We start from the raw sequence: 26,530 nt of genomic DNA, 5'->3' as shown, positions 1-26,530 counted from the left end.
CTTTTCCTAAAGTATAAATAGCTAGAGCATTTACACACACACGAACGCAAACACGCCACATATTTTCTCTTCTGTCTTTATTTGCTAATATTAGCTTTATCTTTACTCTCCTGATCAGAAAGGGCTGGAGGCTACTGAGAAAACCTGGAGCCCTTCCCTGACACATTTGTTCATGGCACCATCAGGGCTCATACACTGTGTATTCTCTTTCTGGATAGTGCACACACAAACAGGCAGGAATGTAATATTATCATTAATAATTAGCGTGCAGTCATTTGCACCCTGTGTGAGAAACGCCCTTCAGAGCTTTGGACAGAGCCTGTCAAAAGGCAGCCAGAGCCAAGTGAAGTGAACATCAGCCATTCACTTGCCAGGAACTTACGTTGCTTTGTTTCATAAGCGTTTTTCTGCTGCTTGACATGATTGTGGACACTGGAGAGGAATGTTTGTGGTCCAGATGGGTCACAGTGACCCCTGTGCAGTGAAAGATCACTGAGAAGCCAGGTATGATGGAAACATGCCCCTTGCCCAGCACTGCTGCAGTAGCCTGATGTACTTCTGTATCCTGAAACTTGTTACTCCAAGATCAAGTGGCAGTCAAGTTAATACACAAGAATCCCTGCTAGACAGAATTGTAGGCACATTGTTGTTAAATGGGTAGTATGAAGAGAATAGCTAACATTTATTAAAGACTCGTTTTGAGCTAGGCTCTAAAGTGCCTAATCTCACTTAATGGCCACTGCTATTATTGTTTCTGTGGTATTGATGAGAAACCCAAAGCCTAGGGAGGTTAAGAGGTGTTACCAGTAGGTGCCGGGTGTGGTTTCTTTGTGAATTTATGTAAGGCTTCTGCTAGACTTTTTTTTCTTTTTTTTAAATGCCAGTGAATCATAATCCTTCTCTTTTTAACATTCAGCAAAACCAGGAAGGTCAAGGAGGTGGAACATAGGCTAAAAATATTCTAAAATAAACTTAAGGTGTAGCATGAAACTAAATAACCAAGAAATGAAATGTTTTGGTTACTGGGTGGTACTCTGTTCTTGGAACTGTTTTCTGTGTTTGAGAGTGTTTTTTTTTTTTAATTAGCTGCTGAAAATATCAGAGACGCCTGTGGTATTATATACTCAAGAGAAGTAAATGTGAGGTGTTTTATTCTTCCCGCTGTTTTATTTTAATACTTTTTCTCGTACCATTTTAATAACAGCTTTGACTAATTTGAAGGAGGTTTTTTGTTTTTTTGTTTAAGACTAAGTTCTCCTAGGACCTCTTTCGTACTTTTTGATTGAATGGGGGTAAGTAATTTAAACTACTTTTCAATTTTATAAAGCATCTTCATATCCATTGTTTTCCTGAATGCTCATAACGGTCCAGAAAGGAAGTTCTACTGTCCTCATCTAACAAATAAGGCAACTGAGAGGTAGAGCTTGATATGCCCATGGCCTCATCTAGTGAATCACATAGAGAAGACTGAGTTCCCAGAAGGCAAGAACCTCCCTTAACCATCTTTTTAGCAAGTGTCTAAAGCACTGTCTGGCACCAAGGAAACAATCAGTAAATGTACTGCGTGGATGATTGGATGAATGGAACTTAAACACAGCACTTTTGCTATCCAACTACAGACTCTAGAGTTTGGACTATAGCATGATTTCATTCATTAAACACTAATTTATTGAGTACCTATAGGGTGGGAAACATTGGGCAACATCTCATTTCACTAGTTACTAAGCCTAACAAGGTGCATGGCCTTGCACTAGAAATACCTGATGTCTGGTGGAAACTCCCTGAGGGTCGGACCCTGCTGGTGAAGCATCTGTCCATCCACACAGTAAACTGCACAAGGAGGCACTAAACACTCTCAGATAAAGATGGCTTGAAAATTTATTCTGAAAGAGTTAAAAGCCAATGAAGAAAACTTGGGAGGAGTAGCTTTTGAGGAGATGCTTGCAAAGAAGACCAAAAATAAAAAGGCTTTTTCCTTTTATGCTCCCTGGGTTGATTGCAGGCTGAGGATAGCACTGTGGTTTTAGAGCTCTGTTCATATCCTGGTGCCTGTGGCAAACATGTCAAAGAATCAGTGGTTGAGGCCAAGGAAATAGTATTTTAAAATAAGTTATTAATAAAACACCTAAGAGGAAAACAGCAGCCACTTCCAGATTATGGGTCTTTACCAGAAGAATCGCCAATAATGTTTCAGAGAGCAATGGAGGGTGAAAAAATGTTAATACCCATATTTTAAAGGGGTGTGTATCTATTTCATTTGCAATGCCCTGTTCTAAATGCAGGGTTGCTCTTTCTTAAATGAAAATGCATGTTTTTCATCTGAATCAGATCGTTGTATTCTTTGAAATTTATAAATTTCTTTATAGCAGTTGCTTGATGCCACTCCTCTACAGGATTATGGGTAATTTTTAAATTTCATAGTATTTTGGAATATATAGTTAGATCTCAGTTATTCAAAACTTAATGAGTTAAAACACATATAACTGCCCTGTGTTACTTTATTGAGTCCTGGGCATGTCTAAGAGGAAGAACATATTCTCTTCAATTTCATGTACTTCTAGCATCTACACTGTGAGATGATGTTAAATGATAATTGTCTAGAACATAATTTCTCAAAATCTAGTGTTTTAACCACCTAAATTTTGAAAATGTGGTTTTCTGGGCCCCACCATCACAATCTATGGTGATGGGACCTGGGAATCTCTATTTTAAAAAGTACTTGAAGTGACTATTTTGCGCATTAAATTTTCAGAACCCACTGGTCTGTTGACTGAGAGACCCTGAATTGTTTTCTCACATATCGGAGGATGATAAAATTATGCTTAGAGACTCTTCTTGAGGGAAAATATGGGTTAATACAGCTCTAAGAATGAGAACAAAATGGCTTTTCTTTTTAATTAACTTAATCATTAACTTAATAGTCCATTCATTAAGCCTCCTAATTAATTGCAGTTTACCATAGAAATGTAAGAGGTTGACTAACTGAATAAATGAATGTGGAAAACCAGCAGTAGCATTTTAAGGAAGACTTCTTTGTGTATTTCAGAAGAGCATTAAGAGGAGTAACCATCTTTGTTAACATTTGACCCTCTCTTTCTAAAACCTTGTGAAGTTTCTCCATTTCTAAGGTAGAAGGAAAAAGAAATACATGTCAAAATACAACACTCTTTACAGTGTTTTGTTAACTTCATTAGCAAAAGATAATGCTATTTACTCCTTCAGTGCAGTGCATTAAGTGCTATTGGATGTCTTATTCGTTAAATCTTGACATTTGATGCCCCAAGACACCTTATAGCCTGTGTAAATGAAGTGTGTCAACATAATATGTCTCATAGTTCTGGGTCTGTTCCCTAGGCATTTGGGATGTGAGTAACGCTGTCTCCCTTCTCTACAGGGCAGAGATGTAACATTGACATTGATGAATGTGCCTCCAATCCCTGTCGCAAAGGAGCAACTTGCATCAACGATGTGAATGGTTTCCGTTGTATATGCCCTGAGGGGCCCCATCACCCCAGCTGCTACTCACAGGTGAATGAGTGCCTGAGCAATCCCTGCATCCATGGAAACTGTACCGGGGGCCTCAGTGGGTGAGTAGCTGCCATGTGTGAATAGTTTCTTATTGACCTATTGTCAAGCCAGTTGGTGTTTGGTACTTGCACTAGCCTGAAGTCAGTTGAGGACTTGAGCTGAGGCTTGGCTGAAGACTTTGGTAGTCTACATCCAAGCCTTCTGAATCACCACTTCATCCATGGAATCTGGACCCTACCTTCAAATGACTGAAGACTTAGGTGAAAATAAGGAGGAATATCTCCCTTACATAGGTAATCAGCAAAGACCTCATGGGAGAAGTCCAGGCTTATTTTATGTCTTGGCAATTGTGTTTTTAGTACTTATTTTAGGATTGAGTTCTGAGGGATGTTCTAATCTTTGGGTTTTTCCCCTGCTTAAACGTAGCTCAGCTCTCTTCTGTCACAGTACCTGTGTGTACTCTGAAGTAGAGCTGATTCAACCAACTTTAGATGTGGTCTTGATACAACATTTTCAGTTTGCAAGCCCCTCAGAGTTATGTGATGTGTTGGTAATTTTCTAGAATCACAGAATATGACCTTAGATCCTGTGAGATGCTCTTATTCTTTTGCTGGGCTTGCCATGGACAGAGCTTTGGGCATTGCCATTTGCTAAACTTCTAAAAGGTGAAAGAATGAAGAGTGTTAGAGATAAATGGGAAATAAAGTTATTTTCAAAATGAACTTTTTCAGAGTATGGCAGCCTTCAAAGCATCACTACCCATCTACATTTTTCTTAAAGATATCCACATGAGGAGACCATCATCTCCTGATTAGCAGATTCTAAGTGCTAATGATATTCAAATTGGGGATTATGTGTATATTTCAAATACTTTCATTCTTGTGCCTTTTCCTGCTCAGTATCTTAGGTGCTTTGTGAGGCAGGGAGGGTTTCAGGTCAGAACAAAGCATGACTCAGGTGTAGATATCCTAGGAGCTATGCAGAGTGGCTTAGAGTCCCTGATGGTGACCTGTTTTCTAGGTCTTTATTCTGCACCAGAAACAAGTCATATCCTGAGGTTTCCTTTACTTTAGTTTTATGTATAATAAAATAAGTGTGCAGATTTATCCATGTTATTGTTTCCTTCAGATTGGCCCAGTATATTGTATAAACCATTGTTTACATATGAAATTTCATTGTAATTAATTAATTTTACTAGCTTCTTGGTAAAGCCAGAGAAGCACCATGTAGGTCTCATTACTGGATACACCAGCTGAACCCACATGATTCATGCCTTGTGCAAGGTGATTCAAGTATGGGTCCACAGAAGAGTAGAAATGAGATTAGCTTACCTATGAGCTCCTCTGTCTCCTCATTTTGTCACCAACTCCTGTATTTCGCTCTGTGACTCAGTCATATACTCGTACCTCCCACAGTCAAAAATTCTGTCTTCTTTCAGATATAAGTGCCTCTGTGATGCAGGCTGGGTTGGCATCAACTGTGAACTGGACAAAAATGAATGTCTTTCCAACCCATGCCAGAATGGAGGAACTTGTGACAATCTGGTGAATGGATACAGGTGTACTTGCAAGAAGGGCTTTAAAGGTAAAAACATAAGTACAGCTTTCTATCTGTTCTTTGTCGTCTTGTTGCATACTGCTTGACTCACTTCTTTGTTTCCCTTTCTGTTTTTGGTTCATTCATATAGCAAACATTTTGAGCAATTAGTATTTATAAGACACTTGAGGAATAAAACCATGAGTAGGTATAATTTCTACCTTCAGTGTAGCAGAGAGGTGAGGTACTGAAAAGGTAATATTTAAGATGAACAGTTAAGACTCCACGTAAACAGCTTTGGACAAGTGTCTAATTGTAAGCTTCTTGGTCCAGGTTTGATTCTATGACAATTTAAATAGATATATGGAAGTAGAATGAAAATATTGTGCTTATTGTAGTTATGATAGCAATAATATGGAAGAATCCATGTGTTCAGAACCCTTCCAACAAACACTTTTACTCATGGAGATATTCTTAAGATACTTAGTCACCTGTGGTCTTCTGGAAAAATGCATTGTAGTGGGAATTGTGTAAAATCTTTTTTTGAGTTGTCACTTGTATTTCTACCATTGAAACACACAGGAGACAAATGTAAGGGTAAATCGTTTGCACTCATCTATTCACTTATTCATTTAGCCACTCAAAGATTGTGCCAGGCTATTGAGATACATCAGTATGTTTTAGAGCCACTTTATTTGATTTCTTGAAAATTTTTGGAGACCATATTTCAGTCATTAATTTTCTGATATATTGCATTACTTATAGATTTAAAAGCACTTTTATTTCTTTATCTCATTGAGACTTGCTTATCAATAAGCAAAATAAAAAATAAAACCCAAAGCTGTATGCCCAGTGAGTGGCGGAGTACAACTTAAACCCAGACCTCTATGCTCCTACACCATCATTTTCTTTTTCACAGTGCTATAGTTTCTCTATTTTAAGGCTCTGTGCCAGGCCCTATTGAAGATGAAAATGTGTGCAGTATTTGGGTACTATCCTATTCCCACTAGTCCTTCATTAGTTTTCTCCTTCTCTTAGTGGGAGTAGATTTCATGCCTTGATTCAGGAGAAAACAGCTTTGTGACTTCAGGAAGTACCAGATTGATGGTAGAGACTGTGCAAATGAAGAGCGGTCATAAACAAGAGGCTTCGATTAATGTATTCAAAGACATTCTTCCTTTTCCCTACTAGGAACTTTGTATACAAAGGACATGTTTAAATGAACCAACAGGCTTTTGAAGTTCTCGGTCCATTATTGAGAAGTCACTGGTATTTGGAAGAGCGTTAGGCTTTCAGACCATTACAATAGATTGTTTTTCCATTTGTCTTCTTGACTGATTGACCATTTACTGACTTTCAGGGACTTGTGGCTGAAAAGAATGAACAGGTGTTCCAGTGGCCTGAAGAAATGAATGCAACTTCTGAGATGTTTAATTTTTGCCAGCAAGAGAATTTGTTAGTATTTGAGATAATAAGGAAGCTGACAGAAGTTTTCACTCTGTGTTTGGGTTTTCCCCCTTTCTGTCTACAGGGCACAACTGCCAGGTGAATATTGATGAATGTGCTTCAAATCCGTGCCTGAACCAAGGAACCTGCTTTGATGACATCAGTGGCTACACTTGCCACTGTATGCTGCCATACACAGGTGGGTCCCGCAGTGTCCACAGGGCCCTGAGGCTTGGCCTCACCTTTTCAGTGCAAGCGTCTCCAATGCCCCGTCTATGGAGCAGTGCTGCTGCTGCAGTGATCGTGTCCTGGTTGTGCTTACTGCCCTCACTGAATCTTGAGCTTTGAGAAGATGTTGTGGACTCCCAAGATGAAGTGGTGGGCTGTCATTTGCCATCTTTGTACTTTAGGGTTTGAAATGTTTTCAAATTATATGTGGTAGAAACCTTGGGCATAGTTTGTGGTTTAGTCCATCATTTGAATGGACCCAGTGCTATTTATATCTTAGTTTCAATAACACAACTACTATTTATTGGTAATTTACTATGTGCCAGACACTTTTTAACTTTGGATTATTTAATCTAGTCCTCAATAATTCTACAATGTAGTAGTTTCTATCACCATTTTATACATGGGGAGGCTGAGGCAAAGGGAGCTCACTTGCTCAAGCTCACATAGGGAAGTGGTAGATCTAAGATTTGCCTGTAAGTCTCTGAATCCAAAGCTTTTCCTCTTAACTGCCATTCTTTTCCTCACATTCAGTACCGCTATGTCTCACTCGGTGTTCTTCTTGGGTGGTTATTACACATGTAGAAGACATAGAAGACATAGATGTGACTTCACTTCACATTAGGTGTTCTCTGTCTCTGGTGGTAGGTGTGGACATTTCTTCACTTTCTCCTGTCTAACTGTTGCCATCTTGTGATTGGTTGTATTTGTATGGCTTGTTTACCTCCTTGTCATCTATTTTCTTCTTCTGTGGGAATACAACAGAGACATGGCTAATGGCTTTGCCTCTTTCACTAGTGTGCAGCATGCAGGCAGGAGCATGGCTGAGTTAACACTCCCCTGGAGTCTGGGGTTGTTTCTAGTTGCTGGTAATAGTGACTCTAATCTGTGTAGAAGAGCAGAATGGCTCCAAGCATGACTGTGATACTGAAAGACTTGAAACTGCATTGTTACCTTTGTTCCTCTTTAGAAGAAATGTTAATGGAGAGATATTGTGTTAATCAGCCTGGTTCATAAAATCAGAGTTTTAGGAGGTCCCTATAGACAAAGGCAATATAAATAATGTCATCCCATAGTGATACACTAAGGATATGTGACTATATGCTGGCTGACTGTTAGGTTTTCTTTAGAGACATATCCCAATTAAAGAATTTACCATGCATGACCTTGAAGAAATTGTATCTGACCAAAAGACTACACAGATTAACAATTTACTTCTGAGTGTGGCTAGGGGTTCTAAGCTTTGTTGAGTTTGCCCAGCATAAGGGAACTAAGCAGTATTACTTTCCCCTGTAAGCTGCTATTCTGCCCAGACCTATTAAAAATGGGTTGGGACTATTCTGGTGAAAAGTTCTGGTAATTTTGTTTTCCTTTCTGAATATAAAATTTTAGGATGAAATTTAAAGTTGAGTTAGTTGTAATTTCACTTTAAAATTAACCTCATCGAATTTTAATAAAAGCATTCATATTTAATTTTGTTGCTACAAACATATTTAACATACTCAGGTGGGAAGTACTGGGCAGATGTCAGTGTTGTACTGATATTAGTAGAAGGAGACAGGTTACCTCGCAAAAAGAATTATGTCACTGTTCCCACCAGCGATGGGCCTTCTGTCAACCCCATTCTCTTCTGGAACAGGTCTGCAGAGGCTGTGAGGAGCAGGAGACCATACTGCTGCTTCTTTCCTGCTCATGCAAAGGTGGATCTGTGTGGTTAAGCTGAGTAGCAGAGTCTTAGCTATGGAGATGCAGAAACTACCACACCTGACTGATGCAGGTGTTCAAATCCCTGTAACCACTCATGATAATAACAGTCAAGATCATAGCAACCCAACAGTAGTTGAGTGCCCACTCTGTGTGCTAGGCTCTGTGGTAATAAGGACTTTGTGTGCATTTTATCATTCACTCCTCAGATATCCTCTGTGAGTTACATGCTATCACAATTTCCTTCTTATTTATAGGGAAGGCTCAGAGAAGATAAATAAAATGCCCAAGGTCACACAGTCAGCTACGTCAGAGCCAAGACTGAAAGGACCATGAGTCTCTCAGATTCCAAAGCCTCTTAAGCACTACTTTGGACTTGAATTCTAAGAACATCTTTGGTATAGTTTGGGGAAATTCTTGTTTTCTTGGCTAGTTCTCTATCATAAACTCTGTCATTTTCTTTCCAGGCAAGAATTGTCAGACTTTATTGGCTCCCTGTTCCCCAAACCCGTGTGAGAATGCTGCTGTTTGCAAAGAGGCACCAAATTTTGAGAGTTACACCTGCTTGTGTGCTCCTGGCTGGCAAGGTAACCACATGGGTGTGGAGAAGCCAAGAACATGCATTCTGAACTTTAAAGAGAGTGGTCAGGTCAGCAGAGGACATGGTAAGCCCTGGTCTACTGAGGCCTGCCCATCTTTGTCAGGAACACAGCCTTTGCGCAGGAACTGCAAACTGGAATGGCTTAGAAAGCCCTTTGGTTGTCCATGTCTTTGGGGCCCCCTAGCGGCTAGAAGACTCCAACCTGAGCGTTCTTTCTACAGGGAATTTTAGCACCGTGGCAGCAACTTCCTAGGGTCACAGAAGCCTTCTTGGGACTTCCTAAAGCAGGAGACCAACCGTGTCTTAGGAGCAGCCCCATCCACACCAACAAAGCTCAGGCCCTACCTAGATTTCTGTGGAAATCAGCTTCCAAAGACTAGGTTATTTATTGCCCTTGTGTTTCTAGGTCAGCGATGTACAATTGACATTGATGAGTGTATCTCCAAGCCTTGCCTGAACCACGGTCTCTGCCATAACACCCAGGGCAGCTACATGTGTGAGTGTCCTCCAGGCTTCAGTGGTATGGACTGTGAGGAGGACATCGATGACTGCCTTGCCAGTGAGTATGCCAGCAGCTTCTATACCCCTGAGTGAGAGGAAAGCACACGGGGAGCAGAGAGAGCCTAGAGGAGGCTGCTGCCTCTCACGCTGACACTGACCACATCAGTCATGTATTGAGTATGTTTAACAGAAGTGTTTCTAAGTCTTCCTTTCGAAGCTAGTGTCTTTAGGAGTTGAGGCAATGGAATTTCTTTAAAGCATTCACCTTAATTTTTGGATGTTGACAAAGTGGGCACAATGTTTTGGTAGGCTTTTTATAAAAAACAGATTTATTGAGGTATAATTAACATATAATAAAATGCAAATATTTTAAGTGTACATTTTGACAAATTTTGACATATGAAAACTGAAACCATCACCCAAAATTATGAACTGATTTATCTCCCTAAAATTATCTACTTCCCTTTGTAATTTATTCTTCCTCCTACGGCCTTTTCCCATACAACCACAGATCTATACTCTGTCACTATAGATTAGTTGACATTTTTTACCATTTTATATAAATGCAGTCATATAAGCATACTCATTTTGGAGGGGTATTCTAACTTGTTTCACTCAACATGATATTTGAGACTGGTTGTGTTGTTCTTTATATCAGTAGTTCATTCTGTCTTATTGCTGCATAGCATTCCATTATATGGATATACTACAGCTCACTAGTTGGTGGCCACTTGGTTTATTCCAGTTTTGGGGTATTACAAATAAAGCTGCTATGAACGAGTCTTTGTGTGGACATATAAGTTTTAATTCAAAAGAAATGAAATCATGAGTGGAGTAGGTGAGTCATGCAGTAAGTGTTTAACTTTTTAAGAAATTGCCAAAATGTTTTTCAAGATGGTTATATCATTTTCATTTCCACACAAATTGTATGAAAGTTCTGGTTGAACTACATATTCAGGAACAATTGCTAATATTAATCATTTTAATTTTAGTTCCTCTAGTGGGTGAATAGTGGTACCTCATCGTGGTTTTGATTTCCATTGTTTACTAATGATGTTGAGCATCTTTTCATGTGCTTTTTGACCATCTGCATGTCTTCTTTCGTGAAATGTCTATTCAAATCTTTTGCATGTGTGAAAAAATTGGGTTCTTATTGAGTTGAAAAAGTTCTTTTTATTCTAGATAGGCATTTTTTTGTCAGATATTTGCTGTACAACTGTTTCCTCTCAATATATATCTTTTGATTTTCTTTTGAAGAGAAAGATTTTAATGTTTGCAAAATCCAGTGCACTGATATTTTTCTTTTATAGTCCTTTCTTCATGTATCTTGTTAACAAATATTTGCATAATACAAAGTCGCTGAGGTTTATCTCCTATGATGTCTTCTAAATGTTTTGTACTTTTAGCTCTTACCTTTAGTCTATGTGGTATTTTGAGTTAATTTTTACATATAGTTAAAAGTCAAGACTGATTTTCTTTTGTAATACCAAACTCATTTAGTTCTATGTTCCTAGGTTATTCTAGATTAGTTTAGATTTCTAGGATTTTCTACAGAGACAATCATGTTATCTATAAATAAAGACAACCTTTATGCTTTTTAGTTATTTTTCAAATCTTTGTACTATTTTAAAATTTTTCTTGCATAGTTATACTGGCTAGGACCATCAGTAAATGAAGAGTAGAAGTAGTGAGAGAAGCCAATCTTGCCTTGTTTTTGATCTTAGGGCTTTGAAAGGCTTGTAGTCTTTCATCATTAAGTAAGATGTTACCTGTAGGTTTTTCCATAGATTCCCTTTATCAAATTGAGGGATTTACCTTGTACTTATGGTTTGTTGAGAGTTTTTTTTTCTTTTTATAATGAATGACTGTTGATGTTTTTTTCAAATGATTTCTCTACATCTGTTGAGATGATGCTATCATTTTTTTTTTGTTATTTTAATATAAGTGAATTATTAAATGTTAAGCTAATCTTAATTTCCTGGGATAAATTCCCCTTGATTATGATTAATTATCCCTTTTATATATTTTTGGATTTGATTTGCCAAAATTTTTTAAAGGATTTTTTTATCTGTGTTCAGATATTGTTCTTCAGTTTTCTTTACTATTTTTGCCTGGTTTTGATAGAAAGGCAAAGCTGGCCTCACAGAACAAATCAGTAAGAGTTCCCTTCTATTCTGTTTTTTGGAATAGTTTGTGTATAATTGGTATCTATTTCTTCCAAACATCCAGCCATAGAATCTTCTTTCTGGGAAAGTTTTTAACTACACATTAATTCTTTTAATGCATACAGTTGCCTTTTCCAGATTCCTGAAGCTGCTGCACTCATTGTTTCTTGGCCCCCTTCCTCTGTCTTCAAAGCCAGCAGTGTTGGATCTCTCTGCCCCACCCTCTGTAATCACATTGTCCTCGTTCCAGCTCTACAAGCTGTTTTTGATTGAGTTTTGGTAATATGTGTCTTTCAAAGAATTAGTCTAATGTGTCCATGTTCTCAAATTTATAGGTGTAGAGTTGTTCATAATATTCCCTTATTGTAATTTTAATGTCTATAAGATCTGTGATGATTTTCTTTCTCTTATTTCTGATATTGGTAATTTGCCTCTTCTGTCTTTGAGAGAGAAGAATGTCTATTTTGTTGTGTGTGTGTGTGTGTGTTTTTTTTGATGGCGTATTCTATAAATGTTATTAATTCAAATTGGTTATACATCACAACTACAATTCCTTGAAGTTGATACGACAAGCAAACAGAAAGGACATTGTTGGGTGGGAGGGAGGGGAGGGAGGAGGGAGGGAGGTTTCGGTGATGGGCCACAATAATCAACCACATTGTATATCGACAAAATAAAAATTTAAAAAAAAAACAACAAAAAACCCCAAATTGGTTATACATCTGTTAGGCTGCCTGAAGTTGTCCCTCTGGTCACCAATTTTTTTTTTTTCTTTTTTAGTGTTCTTTTTCCCCCACAGTGCTTCATTTTAGATTATTTTACTATTGAAGATATCTTGCTATATTTTTAAGTTCACTACTTGTTTCCTCTGTAGTGTCTTTTTTTGTTGTTAATCCTATTCAGTATATTTTTTCCCCTCAGATATTGTATTTTTATCTCTAGAAGTTCCACTTGAATCTTTCTTACAACTTTTATCTTTCTCCTTGTCATGTTCATGGTTTTTTTCCCTTCTTGAACATATGGAATATAGTTGTTTTATAGTTGACAATAGTTATTTTATTGTCCTTACCATGTGGGAAATTCCTGGGTGTTTTTATTCATGATTTTTTCACTCATTATGATTTGCATTTCCTGCTTCTTTGCTGGCATGGTAGTTTTTGATTGGGTGCTAGACATTGTCACTTTTACATTATTACAGGCTGAATTAAATATATATATATGAATATATGCATAAAATATATATAAATATAAATATATATATGTATATTCAGTATTTTGAGATTTGTTGAGGGACTCAGTTATTTGGAAACAGTTTAATCCTTTTGAGTCCTTACTTCAGGGTTTGTTAGATGGGTCCAAAACAGCCTTTAGTCTAGGGCTAATGTTGCTCACCACTAAGACAGTACTCCCTTAGGACTCTACTCAGTGTTGCACATGCTTTTTCATTCTGACTGAAGGAACATAAGCTATTCTCAGCCCAGTGAAAACTCTAGGGATTATTCTGCCTACTTCTTTCTGGTAGTTCTTCCCCTAGTCTAAATAGTTTTATCGCATGTGTGTACTGATCAGTCCTCAATTACTTGTGTAGTGGTTAAATCATCAAACTTCGAATGAGATTATCACAACGAATTAAGAATAATGGCACCTTAATTAACAGTCTCTATAATTTAAAATTTTTATAGGAGGGCACCATGCTAGATGCTGGCCATACCAAGATAAATAAGACCTAGTAAGCTTATGACTAATGAAGCTCACAGTCTGTTAGGGGAGAAAGACATGTAGACAAAAAATTTTAACAATGTGTGACGAATAGTGAAAAAAACCATAGTTCAAAGTACAATTGATGGAGAACTTTTAGGAAGTGGAGTCAAACTATTTGGATTCCTTTCTCCCATTCATTAGTATGTCAGTCAGAAATGTTCAGTATTAAAATTTCTTTTCTTCATGAAGTGAGACCAGCAATATTTACAATGAGTTTAAAACAATTCTGTAAATTATGGTGGGTTTCCTGTAAGATGCTATGGAAATTATAGTAGCTGTGTACGGTGGTTGAGAAGGAATAAAATAATTTTTATAATTGCTCTAATAGAGACTGCAGATGAGTCTTAGAATGGAATTAGTTTAACAGATGAATAAGATATGTTAAATATCTGTCTAATAAAATAAGGACTACATTATCCTTTAGTGTTTAGTTTTCTTTTTACATTTATGACCTGTCTTTGCAATTGTATTTTAAAATCCTTAAGAGCAGTGGCTACATCTTGTTTTTCTTGTTCTGATTTGTATGCTGTCTATATTGTAGAGGGCTATGGCATGGCATGATCATAGCTCAAAATTTGTTGATTAATTGCTATGAGTGTAAAGTGTTCTAAGATCAAGCTATATGATGTTTAAAATTTTTAAATTCTTTGTTTCCTAAGGCTACCTAATTCTAAGAGAGAGAGAGAGAGAGAGAGAGACAGACAGACAGACAGAGAGACAGAGAGACAGAGAGAGAGAAGCACAGGATGAGGATTAATTTATATAATGTGCCCGGAACAAAATGAATATATATATTCTGTCCTCCTCTACCTATACCATCGCACATACCTTTTGAAAATATCGATTGTTATTCCTGATATTCTGTGTGTTGGGGCACATTTGATTTGCAAATGTGTGGAGGATAGATGGTTTATCTTGATTATCAGACAGGTTAAAAATTTAGTCATGTATTGAATTTATTTTCATAAATGGGGTGTCAGTGCAAAATAGACATAAAGTGATCAAATATAAAAAGTCAGAATTATGCTGCCCTGAGCATGACTTAGTTCCGGTTATTCACCTTTGTGAGTCTAATACTAAATCGAAGCTGCTGTTCAGAGCTCTAACTCCTGAATAATGGCCTAGATCCTTGCCAGAATGGAGGTTCCTGTGTGGATGGAGTGAATACTTTCTCCTGCCTCTGCCTTCCGGGCTTCGTTGGGGATAAGTGCGAGACAGACATGAATGAATGTCTGAGTGAACCCTGTAAGAATGGAGGGACCTGCTCTGACTATGTCAACAGTTACACTTGCAAGTGCCAGGCGGGATTTGATGGAGTCCACTGTGAGAACAACATCGATGAGTGCACTGACAGGTGAGCCACCCACGTACTCGGGCATCAATGTCTTATGGGAAAAAGGGAGAAAGGGGAGGAAACTTCAGAGCACAATGCTAGGATTGTGGGGCAGGGATGAGGCATTCACTTGGGTCCTACGCCACAATCATCTCCTATAGCTCAGTTCCTGATTCTTGATAAACATACATTAGAAGGTCCACGGTCAGAGGTTGAAAAGCTTAGCGGGAGGGATCAGCATTTATTTCATGCTTAGGAAATGGAAAGAACTATAATTCTGTTCTCCCCTTGGTCCATGTTAATTTTAGTTGACAGTAGATCTAAAAATTCCTATTTCTTTGCAGATTTGTTACGAGTCTTTAAATAATTTCTGAGAGGTTTTTTTCTTTTATTTTTATTATATTATGAACACAGAGTGAAAAGCTATTTATTTAGCACTTGTCATATAAATTAAATTGACTTAGGGATAAAATGGAAGATGATACCTGGAAAACCAGAGAAGGACTGGGTAAAACCTTTAAAACTTTACCTTCTCTATGAATCTATAGTAAGCTCAGACTTTTAAATACTCCTAAACTTTTTGGTTGTAGAAAAGAAGTTGGCACTCAGGGCTTCTGGTACCCAGTCAGGTTTGAAAGAAAATAACATTTACTAGATATAGGAGTTTGGCATGCTTAGGGGTATTTGCTTTTCAAATAGTAGGTCAAAGGAACCAGATTACATAGCTGATGTTGCTCTCCCTGTTTGCTCCTTAGCTCCTGTTTCAATAGTGGCACATGTGTCGATGGGATTAATTCCTTCTCTTGCTTGTGCCCTGTGGGTTTCACTGGTCCCTTCTGCGTCCACAAGATCGATGAATGCAACTCTCATCCATGCCTGAATGAGGGAACATGTATTGATGGCCTGGGTACCTACCGCTGCATCTGCTCCTTGGGCTATACTGGGAAAAACTGTCAGGTAACTTTCTTTGTATTTCCTCAGTTCTCCTAGAGCAGCTGAGTATTATACCTATTCCCTTTCTAGGCAGGATAAGCCCCTTCTAAAAGAGAAAATTGTGGATGTCAGGAGTGTCCCTGAGATAAATCCAAAATGGTGAAACAGGTAATATGATACACATTAACAAACCAAGAGGCTAACCAAGAACTGCAGAAATATATATATGAAAAATAAGCCCATCGATATTTTTAAAATTGGAAACACAGAAATGGAGAGAATAATGAGTAAAAAAAATTTTAAAGGTCAAATGCAACATTTAAGGAGATAATGATAATAATAATTATCATGTCTTGCAACACCTCAAAACCAAACTGTTTATATATCTTTTAAATTCAAATATATAAATACACATTTTCATAGAATCTTAGGATGGAAAGAGTCCTCCTAGGTGACCTAGGTGACTAGTTTAACCTTTTATTTTGTAGAAGAAACTGAGCTCCAGAGGGCAAAGTAACTTTCCCAAGGTTGCATGCCAAACAGCATTGTGTTTAGTTTTATGCTATTTCATCTCTGAATAATGATAAAATAACAGAACTCCAAAGAACTTAGGAATAAATGGCAAAAAATACCATGACATACAGGGGTACACTTCACTAAGGCTTTGACTTTATTGGACATGCAAAAAACCTCCTCCACATATTAAGTAGTTGGTTGCTGATTCTGTGGATCCAGAGAGCATTGTTTGTTAGGTTCCTGCTCATTACCACCATGTAGATTGGAAGAACTGTAGAAACATTTTTCCCTTTCTCCACTGTCCCCTTCTTCCAGCAAACAGTCTGCATTGTCAGTGTGGCCTTTTTCCCAGGGGACCAAGCCACTCTGTGTGAATAAAGAAGGTGGTGAAGGGCTGCCCGGTTAGCTCACTTGGTAGAGTGTGGTGCTGATAACACCAGGGTCAAAGGTTCGGATCCCCATACTGGCCAGCTGCAAAAAAAAAAGATGAAAGGGATCAGTCCTATTTGCCTCACATTTTTCATAAGCCTGATCATCTGCCCTTCAAAATAAGCTTCTTTGACAGTTTTAGGTCTATTAACAGGCTTTAAGTCTTTTTACCCACATTCATCACAGACAGATTTGGTCAAGCCCATGCGGATTTCGCACACAGAATCCACACAGGGCGTATGGGCCTGTCTGGCAGTTTAACTCTCTTTCCAGCCCCACAAGGTGGTCATATATGTAGACATAATCATGCCTAGAGCATTGGGAATAATTGCACCTATTGGGTTTCCTTGAATTCTTAAGCTTCTGTGGCAAGAACTTTTTAAATAGCAGAGCAAAGAAGAATATTATTTAGATGTACCTTGAAACATTGAATCTAGTTTAAGGGTTGGGTGAGGGCTTTTTTTAAAAAAAAAAAATTAATGTGCTTTCCTTTTCTTATAACATAGCATAACTTATTTTCTTCATTTCTGCCATGTGGATTTTGGTGTATGTACATCCCTGCCTCTGTTTTAGACCCTGGTGAACCTCTGCAGTCGGTCTCCATGTAAGAACAAAGGTGCTTGTGTTCAGGAAAAAGCAGAGTCCCGGTGCCTGTGTCCACCTGGATGGGCTGGTGCTTACTGTGATGTGCCCAATGTCTCCTGTGAGGTGGCTGCCTCCCGCAGAGGTGAGCTCTGCCCCCTTGGGCTCAAGGTCATCCACTGAAGTATTGACTGACCAGTGGTGTTTAGTGCAGGTGTTGTTGCTGTGGGATGAGAGGGAAGGGCAGATGGGCAAGGTTCTGGAGAAAGGGCCCAAGACAGAGATGAAAAGGCAGAGAAACATTTCCAAAAAGAAATGTATTTGAAATGAAACTAAGTCATGTTCCACTTTCAGGGCTTGATATTTCAATACAAATCTGGAGTGAAGGGTTGTGAAGAACTTAAAGAAGAAAAAATTTGATGTGTCGACCAGCTTAGATTCGCTTGCTCATTAGGTGTCTGAACCTGATGTGTGTTCTTCTGTGTTTCCTCTTCTACTGGTTTTCCCAGGTGTACCTGTTGACCACCTGTGCCTGCATTCAGGCATCTGTATCAGTGCTGGAAACACACATCACTGCCAGTGCCCCCTGGGCTACACTGGGAGCTACTGCGAGGAGCAGCTTGATGAATGCGCGTCCAACCCCTGCCAGCATGGGGCCACTTGCAGCGACTTCATTGGTGGATACAGATGTGAGGTGAGGACGATGAGTGAGCAGACGTCAGAGACCTCCCAGGAGATTGTGCAGCTGTTATGAGCACTGTTATATTGAATTAAGCTGCTTGTCTTATGTTTACAGTTTATAGATTTTTATCAGTCACCATTATAGTGTTTACCAATCACTCTTTCTTCCAGCCAACCTATGCAGTAAGTTAACATGACCCTAGAAAGATATTTTTATAGAGCTCTGGAACCATCCCCCCTCCTCAGGCTTGCTTCCAGTATTTGGAGCCAGCAGTCACTACCAGAGTGTATTTCACATGCCCACCCAGCACAGCAGGTCCTGGCATTTCCCTGAATAGGATGTATTCAGATAGGAAAAGCAGAAGCCGCTTTGAGGAATGTCCCTTTGGCCCATGTCACCTTTGTATACAGTCATTGACCAATCAACTATTATTCTCTCAAAAAAATGTTGCTTAGCCTGTTCCACATAGCAGCATGCTAAGTGTTACATGTGTATATTTGAGGAAGTACGTGTCTTTAAGGGATATGTCACTGTCTTCTTAATGTCTGGGCTGCTAATGGCTAGAGCAAGATGTTAACAAAGCACCAGAATTGTAAATTTGATACCAATTCAGACCACCAAGCAACACTGAGAAAAGTTTTCCTTCTCTGCTGTTATACAAATGAACCAAAGATAGCCTCCGTTTTGGCACCTAGGTTAGTTTTTCTTATAGCAAGCTGGGACCCATTAGTTCAAAAGCCTTCCAGCAGCACTAAACTCAAATTTTAACATATCCGGTTGTTTTACACAGCCCAAATAAGCAGATTTTTAGCTATTTAGAGCCTGTCTGCTTTGCATATCCTGCAAAACTACACCCAACATCTAGCGATAGATAAACCCGGGGCCCATAAAAACCCCAAGCTGCTGCTGCCTTCAGAGCTTTCTGACCCAGAGTGTCATGCACTGGGCTGCTGAGTGACATCTTCTAGATTCCTAAGCTCCCTTCTGACCCCCCTCTCTCCTGGAGTTGCTTGCTCTTCTCCCCTTACCCATCTACCCCTCTGGATGGTCTTATGCTATGAGGGACTCCCCCAAAATGCAAACCTGTCCAGATGTCACCCAAGTAAAGCCACCTCATGGTCATATCTTTTTCCTTGATCAGCTCTGAAATCCTCCCACCCCCTACATCCACCACAGCCAGCCTGCCCCACCTCCCTCTGCCCCAACTCTTATTTCAACCATTTTCTCACACATGCATGCAGTTTCCTGAACCTGGAGATCAGTCAAGGCAGTGTCTGCTACCATCCATACTACTGTTTGACTGAGTCCTAGGGTACTCATCACATACAAAGGAATGCATATTTTAAAGATGGGGGAACCTGTTCACAGGAGGTACAAATTTTTGCACAGGGATTTCTGAAATATCTCTCAGAATATTCAGTGTTTGCATTCCTTTTAAAGTGGACTTTCCAGCTGGAAGAGAAATAGGTAAATGCCAGTGCACTGCAGATTGACCCTGCACAAGATGATTAGCAGAGGATATGATGATTCCAGAGAAGCATGTAAGAGCTAAGTAGGAGTGGGGCCAGGGTCACAGTAACATTCCACATTTCACTTGCTCTCCTGGTCTTTTTCCACTAATGTCCCAATATTTCTTGTCCTTTTTGGGGGGTGGGGGTGGATGGGTGGGTATTTATTTATTTTTCAGGCATTTAAAAAAATTTTTTAAAAATTAATTTATTTTTTATTGTACCATAGTTGATTATACGTGTCTGTGGTATACAAAGTTGAATATCAATACCTGTGTGCAATATGTGATGCTCAAATCAGGATAATTCAACATTATACAGTGTAATTGTTTTTCGTGTCCCTTTACCATATTCCTCCCTTACCCTCCTCCGCCTATCCCTTTCCCACCACTGGTAACCTCAGTTCTGGTCTCTCCTTTTGAAAGTTCACTGTATTATTGTGATTGTTGTATCTGCCTACCTTTCTTTTTATTTATTTTTTTATTTTTTAGCTCCCACATATGAGTGAAGATGTAGTATTTCTCTCTCTGTACCTGGCTTATTTCACTTAACATATTTTTCTCTAAGTTCATGAATGTTGCTGCGAATGGCAGTATTTCATTCTTTTTATGGCAGAGTAGTATTCCATTGTGTATATGTGCCACATTTTCCTTATCCAGTCATCCGATGATGGATATTTAGGTTGGTTACAATTCTTGGCTGTTGTAAATAGAACTGCGATAAACATGGGAGTGCAGGTATCCCTTTGACATGATGATTTCCATTCTTTTGGGTATATGCCCAGCAGTGGAATTGCTGGATCGTATGGCAGTTCTATCTGTAGTTGTTTGAGGAACCTCCACACTGTTTTCTATAGTGGTTGTAGTAATTTACCATCCCACCAACAGTGTAGGAGGGTCCCCCTTTCTCCGTATCCTCACCAGCGTTTGTTATTCTCTGCCTTTTTGATAATAGCCTAACTGGGGTGAAATGATATCTCAATGTGGTTTTGATTTTCTTGTTTTTGCTTCTTCCTGCCAGTGTGTCCCAGGATATCAAGGTGTCAACTGTGAGTATGAAGTGGATGAGTGCCAGAATCAGCCATGCCAGAATGGAGGCACTTGTATCGACCTTGTGAACCATTTCAAGTGCTCCTGCCCACCAGGAACTCGGGGTATGAAATCAGCCTTACCCATCCTCCAGAATACTGGGGCACTTTTTCCATATGGTTACTGATTTGTCCTTACACAATGTGCTGAATATTTGATCTTTTATATGGTGTTTTGAAATGGCTCCTTTATCAAATTCTAAATTCCCATGTACATTTGGATGTTTTTCTGGACTTTCTTTTTTGTTTTATCGTTCCATTAATTCACCACTAATACTCTGTCTTAATTACTAAGGACCTTCTCCTTCATGATTTTCCTGGCTATGGTTATAGTTTGTTTTTCCATATAATTTTAGACTTAGCTTGTCTATTAAGAAAACTTGTTGGTATTTCTTTTTGGGGTTTCATTAAATTTATGAATTAGTATAGAGAAAACTGACATCTTTATGATGAGTAGACTTCCTAACCAAATTATGATATGTCTTTCCATTTATTCAAATCTCATTTTGTGTCTCAGGACAATTTTAAAGTTGTCTTCATATTGGGTAGCACATTTCTTGTTAAAATTATTCCTAGGTGTTTTTTACCTTTTGCGATTGCTATTGAAAAATGGGGCCTTATCTTACATTTCTTTCTTTTTCTTTTTCATAGTGTTACCTTTATTAGTGTATACTGCAAATGCAAGTGGCATGAATACAGAACTGTTTTTTTTGTAACTTTTTGAATTGATTATAGAGTAGTTTTTAGAATAGTCATTGATTTCTTTTGTTTCTTTCTAAAAAATAGATAAAATGTTTACAGATATTCATACTAGGTGGCTCATTTACATCTATAGTACATAAGTGGGGTTCCATTTTAAATGGAATAACCTTTGAACTCTCAGCAGGATATATTTTCCCTTTTTTAAAAAAAATAAAAAAAACACTAGTGCACTTATACTATTTTATAGAAAAAAAAGTTAATGACCATACAATTTAAAAATATATATCACTCAAATTTAGTTTTAATTTATACCAATATTTTTATATAGATGTAATCCATGTATTTACTTGGTTATGTTCTTTTTTGAGCTGTTTTTATATTTTGAATTAAAATGAATAAATTAATGAAAAATTCTTGAGCTCCATTTTTTTGTCTTTGAGATGAGACAAATAATAAAACTTCTACCATAGGGATGACTGCATTGGGTTGTGTGGGAGAATACATGTTGAAGTCTGAGCACATTCTTTCCTCCTCTCACACTGCTCACCGGGATGGCAGCTGTCATGGATCAGGAGTGTGCTTTGCCCTGCCTGACTTAAAAGGTCCCACTGCAGATTGATGAGTGTGGTGTGATTAATTGTGAAAGTGCCAGCAAGTGGTTATCCCTCACTGGAAAGCAGTGGTCAAAGGATTTTCATAACTGTATCTCTCCTCTTTCCTCCAGGCCTACTTTGTGAAGAGAACATTGATGACTGTGCCAGGGGTCCCCGTTGCCTTAATGGTGGTCAGTGTGTGGATAGGATTGGGGGCTACACTTGTCGCTGCTTGCCTGGCTTTGCTGGGGAGCGGTGTGAGGGGGACATCAATGAGTGCCTCTCCAACCCCTGCAGCTCTGAGGGCAGCCTGGACTGCATACAGCTTACCAATGACTACCTGTGTGTCTGCCGCAGTGCCTTCACTGGTAAGAACCCCTCCAGCCTCCTGGCCACTTCACCTTGGAGCAGGCTTTCAGTGAGCAAATTCGCCCTGTATGACTTGTCCCAGTCCTGAGTGAAGCTTTTTTTATATATGAAAAACAAGACCAGCTTAATTTAAGGGCCCAGTTTTTTTCTAGGTCTGTGCTCCATAGATGTTATAATCAATCTCTGCCTTTTATTTTTCCTGAGAGGCTCTTTTTATTCTCTTATGTACTGATTATATCAAGCTATCACAGGAATATATATTTATATTTATATATATATATATATATATATATATATATATATTTTTTTTTTTTTTTTTTTTTTTTTAACTAGTATGGTGGGAGTTGAGCAAAATAACATTTTTTAATTGTGGTCAAATACACAAAACCTCAAATTTACCAGATTAACTATTTTTAAATGTACAGTTTAATGGCATTAAGTAGATTCATGTTGTCGTGCTACCATCACTACCATCCATCCAACAGAACAAGTAAAATAACATTTTCTTTCTAGGAACCTTAAATCTAACTCTGGTTTCTGTTAGGAGACCTACTAGGACCCTTAACGTACAAATTGGGGTGTATTTAACCAAAAATCAGTTTATGAGGGTATGAACTGAAAAGCTGCAGTAGTCTCAAGTGTAAGGCTTGGCTGTGCTCATAGTCTTACCTCAAGCTTCTTTTTCCATCACAGGCATAAAGATGATCAAACCCTGCCTCAAGATACAGGCCTTATCATAAGCACTTATTAGTCATTTCTGGAGAAGGGGAGCATGGTGACTTTTTGGGACTAAAATGGTTGCTTGTATCTAGATGAGGCAGGATCATCAGATAACTCAGATTTAAATCTGTCTTGCATTTTCTAGGGTTGGTAGTTGTATTTCTTATACTGAGGGTGTAATCAGGTTCTGTGGGAGTCAGGTAATAGGCTGCAATAGTCTATTTACTAAAAATTTGGCAAGCTGGACTTTGCTACATCCTAAGCACATCTCTAGCTTTCCTTCCTTCCAATTTTAAAGATGTGTTACCTTTAGGAATCTTGGAATTTTATAAAGCATGGGAGAGGTTTTGTAATAAGGAGGTGCCTGGATGTCATAATAGCAAAAGAGAAACAATCCACTATGAATGTCATATCTGTTGAGGAAATGTGGGACAGAAAGAGTATGAACAATCTCTACAGCCTCATATTGGCCACAATGTGCTTGGGTAGCCAGAGAAGCAAAGATTGCTCCTGTCTTTTATTGACTCTAGGGCTTCCTTTCTCTGGAAGCACTGACTACCACTTACAAAGTAAGGGGAAACAGGAGAAGGAAGGAATGGGGACTACCTTGAATTAGAATCCCATAGCCAGGTAGTAGTGTTCACGCATTTTCCAGACTTGTGAATGAAAGCAATCCCTCAAACCACATTGATTGCAATTATTGTGGGATGCTGTTGCTGAGACAGACAGGGAGGGACTGTTGTTTACTGAACCATGTCCCTGTGATGGCTGCTCTTGGTTAGTGGCTGCTGTTGTGCTTTGAAGAGACAAGCATTTGTAACTCTTGCTGTTTAATTCTCATCAGCCAAAGATATTACTATTTTTATTTCTTTTTTAAAGTCACTTCTTCCCTTTTAAGTGACTGCAGGCCAGATAGGGTCCATCTCCTGCTGTTGGCCACAAGCCTCTGCTGTGCCTTGTGTCTCCTCTGTGATTCCAGGTGCCTGCTTCTTTATTATGGTGCAGTGGCCTCCAGATGCCTTCTGTGTTAGAAGTGTTTCTAGGGGAGATTAATTCTGGGAAAATTAAGCTGCATTTTAAAGCAATCCCCATCAGGTAACAAAAAGGTCAAAAAATGATTGAAAAGAGAGATCATGGATGAAAATTTTCCATAAACTGCAAATCGTCATTTAGATATATTGCCCTGGTGAAGCGTCTCCTATGAAGAACATGATGTTGACAAAATGCGGTGAATGGTTTGTTAACTGTTTCCTTCAACTTATGAAAGCTGCAGTGCCTTCAAAAAGCTAAGGCGTGATTTTCCTTTTCTTTTTGGATGGGATTCGAGTCACTTTTTGAGTTCATTCTGTTTTGCGAGTCGGTTTGGGGATGTGTGCCACATGTGCTTACTGTGTAAGCAAGACAGAGAGGGGGCTGGTCTCAGCTGGTGGTGGGTTTCCTTGTCTTCTTGTCTTCTTGTTGGCAGAGAGCTGCACTCTCATTACCTATTGCTCTGTGGCTAGCTCCCATCCTAGTGGGGCTCTGTTTAGTGACTTGCAGTTCCTACTTCTGACTTTTAAAGCCCCCTTTTATTTTCTGTCTTGAGGCCGTCACTGTGAAACCTTCATGGATGTGTGTCCCCAGATGCCTTGCCTGAATGGAGGGACTTGTGCTGTGGCCCGCAACATGCCTGATGGCTTCATTTGTCATTGTTCCCCGGTAAGTGCCCTGTTGCTGATTTAAGGGGCATACTCTCTTCCATACAATCTGTGACAAAACTGAGATTTAACCTGATTTTTTTCAAGCTCAGCAATGGAGAGATTTCTTGATTTTAGCTCCCACAGAAGCAAGCACTTGAGTTTTTTCACTTACAGCTGTTTAGACACTCCAGAAACAGTTAGCTTTGCAATCGATGACTATCAATCTTCAGAAGCACCAAGAGAAAAGCATAGGAAGTGGCGGACTGTTCCCTTGTGAATAAGGCTAGTGTTGCTGGCTTATTGGTACCATGCTGGAGGGCAGTCTCAATGCCCAGGTTGGGCCAGCGTTAGTGGAAACACTATTCTACTTATATTCTTTAGCAGGGACCATTTGGGAGCAAGTTGCTTTTTAAACTAAAAGGAAGCTGAATTTTAGCCATTCTCCATGCAAACTCTTATGCCACTACCAGAGGCCCAAACCTCCCTAAAACACACTATGTGTGGGGAGATACCAAAAGGAAACCTGTCCAGTAACCTTGGTTTGGGCAAAGCAGGATTTACAAGAATAAAATAAGATGTGGAAGTTTTCTAGAGACCCAAAACTCTCAATATGACTTTTCTCCCCCTAAAGCCATTATGTGAGTCATCTTCTGGTGATTAGAGAAGGTACCTACAGAAACAATGCCACCAGACTCTTATCCCACCATGACTTGTGGACTTAATTTCTAGAACTGAGCTATTAAAGTGAGAGAACTCTGCATTCATCCTGTGGAACTTTAGCTCTGACCTATAGGTTTAATTAAAGAGGTCTCTTTCTTAAACTTGGTCTAGGAGGTTACTTGGATTAGAGGGGTCTTAACCAAGTATTTAGTCTTTATCTCCCTAGAGGTGTGGAAGAGAGGGTTTGGGAGGGAAACTGGGGCAAGGCCTCAAGAATCTACCTGCCATTCTAATTTCTTCTCTCATTTCCACAGGGATTCTCTGGGGTAAGATGCCAGAGCAGCTGTGGACAAGTGAAGTGTAGGAGAGGGGAGCAGTGTGTGCATACTGCCTCAGGACCCCGCTGCTTCTGCGCCAACCCCCCAGACTGTGAATCAGGCTGTGCCAGTAGCCCTTGCCAGCACGGGGGTAGCTGCTACCCTCAGCGCCAGCCTCCTTACTACTCTTGCCAGTGTGCTCCACTGTTTTGGGGCAGCCACTGTGAACACTACACAGCCCCCACCAGCACCACCCCTGCCACCTGCCTGAGCCAGTACTGTGCTGACAAAGCTCGGGATGGCGTCTGCGATGAGGCCTGCAACAGCCATGCCTGCCAGTGGGATGGGGGTGACTGCTCCCTCACCATGGAGGACCCCTGGGCCAACTGCTCCTCCCCACTTCCCTGCTGGGATTACATCAACAACCAGTGTGATGAGCTGTGCAACACGGCCGAATGCCTGTTCGACAACTTCGAGTGCCAAGATAATAGCAAGACATGCAAGTAAGGGCTCCGGGATCTCCAGAGCTAAGGGCGACTGTCACTAACACACCTCGGTTTCTGTTCTTGCTCCTAACCACTCCAGTGCTTCTGCCCTAGCTGCCTCTGCTTTCCAGATGATGCCAGCCTTGTTCCATCGCACACTACCCTGTGCTCTCCTTTGCTGACAGATGGCCAGGAATGCTCACTGCATAATCACCCTCTCTCTCTCTGCCTATCTGCCTTCTCACCTGCTGCTCTTGTGACCTGCTGGGGGAAATAACTTTTGGAAGTGGTGTTACCCACTCTCAGGCAGCCTCTCACATAACCTGCCTGCAGGATGGATGGAAAGGTCTGTACTTCTCTCTCTTCACCCTATTCCTTTCCCTAAGACTGGCTTTCCCCATCTAGATTTATCAGGAAGCAAGAACTAGAGTAGGCCTCTTAACCACCCCCCACCTCCGGTCTGCT

At 39.5% G+C, this 26,530-nt stretch overlaps 1 protein-coding gene across 1 annotated transcript in view; it reads left to right on the top strand.

The window, feature by feature from the left end:
* NOTCH2 (notch receptor 2) overlaps positions 1-26,530 on the top strand; it is a 137,372-nt gene that overhangs the window by 97,960 nt on the left and 12,882 nt on the right. Inside the window, exons 13-25 of the mRNA XM_063104308.1 lie at positions 3,395-3,587; positions 4,967-5,112; positions 6,596-6,709; positions 8,910-9,029; positions 9,450-9,602; positions 14,596-14,824; positions 15,559-15,760; positions 17,255-17,408; positions 17,773-17,957; positions 20,474-20,606; positions 21,967-22,203; positions 24,510-24,622; positions 25,578-26,083. Coding sequence (XP_062960378.1) covers positions 3,395-3,587; positions 4,967-5,112; positions 6,596-6,709; positions 8,910-9,029; positions 9,450-9,602; positions 14,596-14,824; positions 15,559-15,760; positions 17,255-17,408; positions 17,773-17,957; positions 20,474-20,606; positions 21,967-22,203; positions 24,510-24,622; positions 25,578-26,083 — 2,485 coding nt within the window. The remainder of the gene's footprint in view (positions 1-3,394; positions 3,588-4,966; positions 5,113-6,595; positions 6,710-8,909; positions 9,030-9,449; positions 9,603-14,595; positions 14,825-15,558; positions 15,761-17,254; positions 17,409-17,772; positions 17,958-20,473; positions 20,607-21,966; positions 22,204-24,509; positions 24,623-25,577; positions 26,084-26,530) is intronic.

This window comes from Cynocephalus volans, chromosome 8, assembly GCF_027409185.1.
Source record: "Cynocephalus volans isolate mCynVol1 chromosome 8, mCynVol1.pri, whole genome shotgun sequence".
Lineage (NCBI taxonomy): Eukaryota > Metazoa > Chordata > Mammalia > Dermoptera > Cynocephalidae > Cynocephalus > Cynocephalus volans.
The sequence above is the reverse complement of the archived record's forward strand: the minus strand, read 5'-3'. Positions and strand labels throughout refer to the sequence as shown.